We start from the raw sequence: 4,679 nt of genomic DNA, 5'->3' as shown, positions 1-4,679 counted from the left end.
CAAAAAAAAAAAAAAAAAAAAAAAAAAAAAAAAAAGCCTAAAGAAAACTAGGCTAATGTAAGCATTGTTATTGTTTTGGTGGGATTACTATATTTAAAAGAAAACAAACAAACAAAAGCACTAAAGATTATAAAAAGCATGACCTTTAGAACCAGACTGCTTCAGCGAGAATCCTAATTGTTCAATTTACAAGCTACACATTAGGCATTTACATCAATTAAACGGCTTCATAGACTTGTTGAGCAGATTAAATTTATGCAATGTGCCTGTAGCTGAGCTGGGCAAATGATAAATTTCAGCAAAACAACATCAAGAGTAGCTTTGTTTCATGTGAAATACTACTTTTTTAAAGACTTGGTTTTTCTGTTTAGTGAAGCATACTGAAAATATTCCTGTTGGATGAGACTCTATAAAACGAGATGAAGTAGTTTAAATTTGAACTATGTAAAAAGAAAAACATACACGAAAAAAAAAAGAAACACACAGAGCACATTCAATATCTGGGCTCCTTACTGCCTAGGTTTTGGAAACTCTCACCATCACTAACTTTAGCATTCTACAGTTTTATATATCCATCTTGCCTAAACTTACTTCCTCAGGACATGAAGCAATAATCAAACAAAGAGACTGTGTGAAATTAAAAGTATAAAAATTGGTGTAGCAGAGATGTACCATCCCAACTCACCTCAACTCCTATTTCTCCTCACCTTTCATACCACAGAGGATTAAGCTGACAGGTGTTTCATTATCTATGGCAAATTCATTGCTGCTTCCTAAGATTGGATGCTCCAAAAGATTTTGAGGTTGTATGTAGAGTCACTAACAAAGATTTGATAGTTATATGCCATTCTACACAACATTTTTGGATACATATGTATAAAACACAGTGCAGAGAGTGATATGATATAGGGGGAGTGTTTGTGTTACACATTTTTCTTGCACTGTTTAGGTACAGTAAGTTAAAAGACAATGTACAAATGTGTCAGTTAAGCACTGACGGTAATTTATTCCCTTAATCTTCACTACAGTAGAACAAAGGAGGCTGACAGAAATACTTTAGTTTGCAGCTAGTGAGTAACCGAATCTGAGCCCAGAGATGTTGGCTCCAGTCAACAGGATATACTGGCTCTCATAAGTTAGTGAGTTCAACACCATTTCCATGGCACAAGTTTACCATGGAAACCCTGACAGGCTGAATTAAAACACAGTCTTGACTTCTCAAGAGATTACCTAGGAACATAGAGTTTATGGTGAGATCTCTTCGTTCAGCATCCTTCTGCCAGTCAGTTGTGAATTCTACCTCAGCATGTCTTCCATCAGTGGTGACATCAATCCGGAGTGTAGTAACTTCAAAATTTTCTTCATGAAGCTGCAATTAAAGACAAATTTGTTATCTTTTTAAATTTTAGCACGTATGAGTATGCATTCGTGTGCCACAGCTAAGGAAAACATTCCCAAGTCCGTTATCTCCTTCCACTATTGGTCTTCTGGGGACTAAATTCAAGATGTCAGGTTGGGCAGCAGGTATCTTTACCTACTGAGCCCCCACAAAGGTTTTTGTTTTCTTTTTAATTTGGTTTTTAGTATCACCAAGTATTTTAAAAACTTGACTACATCAAGGCAGGATGTTGTAATACCTGCCAATTCCTGTATGTCTTTTAAAGTCTATTAGTTTACACATGTAACTCTGTACAAAAAAAAATCCAAAGAACAGTTTCTTAAAATTACCCACTGTGATTAAGATTAATTTCAGAGACAAACACACAACTGTGAGGAGTGGGGTGGGAGGAAATGCACTCAGTACATTTGACTCCAGTTACTCCACTTTAGAGCAAGCTCTTCTCTGACATACTATTGAACAGCTCCAGTCTGCAGAGAGGCAAAGACCAGTTTCTGGAACACAGACCACTGAGCAGCAGCTGCTGAAAGAAATACTGAGTCTTCAGGAAAGAGACCTCCAGCTGCAAAGGCTGGTAACAACATGGTGTGAGCAAAACACTGAGAAAGACCTGGACATGGGATGTGGGGAAAACCACATTTCAAATGCAAGCTCATTTGATTGTATCAGTGGTGCACTGCCAAATGACAAATTAGCAATAGTCAAGCACAGAGATTTTCAATCACACAGGAGCTTAGGACCTCCTCATTAGGAAGTTTGTTCTAGCATTCCACACAGTTTCACATCCTCTTCCAGACACAAAGCTATACATACCTATAGTTTCATCATAAACTAAGGCTCTTGAGATACAATGACATATGAAAGGAAAGAAACGGACTTGATGCAGGAAACTATGTGAAATTATTATCAGAAACAATATACTTTTCCTCCCTATACAAAACCAAGATAGACCAAAAATAATCAAAATTTGGGGCACCAGAAACTGTTGATAATAGATAGAAATGAAACACCACAATGAAAACGGGATTAAGTGGAAATCAACAAGACTTGTCTTTTTCATTATTTAATTTTCAAAATATTATACAACTGTGTAATCAGAGGTTTCTCTGTCCCACCCCATCCCGCAGCTGCTTCTAAATCACTCAGAGGCTTAATTGTAATTACAGACTGCTTGGCTGAACAGCTCGGATTTATTACTAACTAGCTCTTACTTTTAATTTAATCCATTTCTATTAATCTATGTTTTGCCACATTTCTTGTGGCTTTGCCTGTGCTCTAATACATCTTGTTCCCCTGTCAGCTGGCTGGCATCTTCCTCTTGGTCTCTCCTCATCCAAGTCCATAGTTTGATCATGCCTAACTTTATCTCATCTGACCATTGGTCAAACAGCTTTTATTATTAACCAATTAGAGGAATACATTTCAGACTACAGAAAGATCATTCCCACAGCACAACTGAGCTTATCCCCTGGCACACGACTCTGTGGAATTCTGATTGCTAATGAAAATTCTTAACATCAGGAGCATTAGCTCACTTTCATAGACTACCAACTACAGGTCACTTTGCTGAAGAATGGAAGCATGGGTAAACAATCTTTTGACGTTCTGACATGACACTGTCATCTGCAAATGGGATAGACTGTATTCATAGTTATCTGGGGACACATGTCCAAGGGGCCCTGCCTGGCCAAACTTCATTAAGAGCATCATTCGAATATAATGAGAACAGTAGAACATGCTCATTTAAGGAAAACCATTAAGACAAACAAAAAATGCTTAAAGAAAACACTTTGTCAAATTTATAACTAATAGCCAAGGGAAAATAAAAATTTTCAATCTGAAACAAGAACTGAACACTAAAAGAAATATAGTCCTGTGCCACTTTAACAAAGAACCTCAGTCTATCATATTATACACATAGTACAGTATTTGTCACCCAAAAGCGTAACATATAGTCATGTATAGTACATATTTATTATCATAAACAACTATGTTACTAGTTTCTATATTTACCACACTACATTTATACTTACTTTAATGTATGTCACAAGTCATTCATTTAACAAAGAAAGCATGTTCGAAGAAATTGGTTGCTGGGCAATTTCATTAACAATTTAGTTGATTTTAAACTTTTTACAATAACATTTGAAATATAAGATACAGCTATAAAATTAGTTAATGTCCTGTTGTAAATCATATTACTCTTTAAAAACTTTTTTGTTAACAAGACACAAATTAGAAGTGGAGGTAGTAGTGAGGATCACTGCTGTCCACCCCATATCTTGGCCCACTGGACAGCTCAGTGACACAGATGGAGCTGTTCTCCCCCATGAAAGAGCAGTACCATGGAGCATGTTCTAAAAGACCTGCCTGGATCTGATAAAATATACTCCCAGAACACAGTTGTAACTAACAGTCATAAATTCAAACTCTGAACAGTTATTAATAATACCCTAGAACAAAAGTATATGGGCCTGCTGTGAAGGGTGACAAGGAAACTAACTCACATAAATGAAGAGTATCGTTAAACCTACAAATTAAAAACAAAATCTCCAACAGAGGACTTACTTGGTTTTCCCTCAGAAACTGAAAGTGAGTTGAGTGTCAAACTTATATAATGCATAGCTCCAATGGAGGGGTATGCAAGATTTCAGAGGGCAGGAGGCAATGACTTCTCTATACTTTCTAAAAAGTTGATATTGTTTGAAACCAATTTACACTTTCACTCACCCTGGCAGTGATCGTCCCATGCTTCTCTCCTTTGTTGTTTATCATGCGAACACCAGCTGACTGGAACATCTCCTTCATCTGAGTAGGGGTGGCAGTGGTGGCAAAATCCACATCTTGAGGCTTCACCCCATTTAGTAAATCCCTCACTGCTCCTCCTGCTATTCTTAATTCATGATTCTCTTTGGCAAATAATTCTGAGGAAAGAAGATTATTTGTTTATTTTTTTAACATAACAGGATTGAACATTAAAGCTCATATAAGCATAAGGTCTTGTCATCTATTACAGGTAGGAGATCACTGAACTGAGCAGTCTTGTATGAGAATGAAAACAATAGTTAGGCAGTGGTGTACATGCCTTTAATCTAGCACTCAGGAGGCAGAGGTGATGTGAGATTCCCCTCTAAATGCTGATAATTCCATTGGTGAATAAAGAAACTGCCTTGGCCTGTTTATAGGGCAGAACTTAGGTGGGCGGGGAAAACTAATCTGAATATCTGAATATCTGAATGCTCAGAGAAAGGAGGCAGAGTCAGAGGAGAAGCCATGTAGC

The 4,679-nt window shown here is 37.1% G+C and overlaps 1 protein-coding gene across 1 annotated transcript; it reads right to left on the bottom strand.

Annotated features, from left to right (window-relative positions):
- Window positions 1-74: 74 nt before the first annotated feature.
- Window positions 75-4,378, bottom strand: LOC126496271 (CCA tRNA nucleotidyltransferase 1, mitochondrial-like). Its single transcript, XM_050133804.1, has 2 exons — window positions 4,130-4,378; window positions 75-1,369 (listed from the first exon to the last, which is right to left on the bottom strand). The coding sequence occupies exons 1-2, from the start codon at window positions 4,205-4,207 to the stop codon at window positions 1,130-1,132; spliced, it is 318 nt and encodes a 105-aa protein (XP_049989761.1). The 5' UTR covers window positions 4,208-4,378; the 3' UTR covers window positions 75-1,129.
- Between the last annotated feature and the right edge of the window lie 301 nt (window positions 4,379-4,679).

The sequence above is a fragment of the Alexandromys fortis genome, unplaced genomic scaffold, assembly GCF_014885135.2.
Source record: "Alexandromys fortis isolate MF-2015 unplaced genomic scaffold, M_Fortis_MF-2015_v1.1 scaffold_2285, whole genome shotgun sequence".
Lineage (NCBI taxonomy): Eukaryota > Metazoa > Chordata > Mammalia > Rodentia > Cricetidae > Alexandromys > Alexandromys fortis.
Note: the sequence above shows the minus strand (reverse complement) of the source record. Positions and strands in the feature narration are given on the sequence as shown.

Excerpts from the sequence above, each read along its gene's own strand:
- LOC126496271 (XM_050133804.1), bottom strand. The coding sequence starts at position 4,207 with ATGAAGGAGATGTTCCAGTCAGCTGGTGTTCGCATGATAAACAACAAA. Across the intron at positions 1,370-4,129 it reads ATGGGACGATCACTGCCAGG|CTTCATGAAGAAAATTTTGA; the intron begins GTGAGTGAAAGT and ends CTTTAATTGCAG.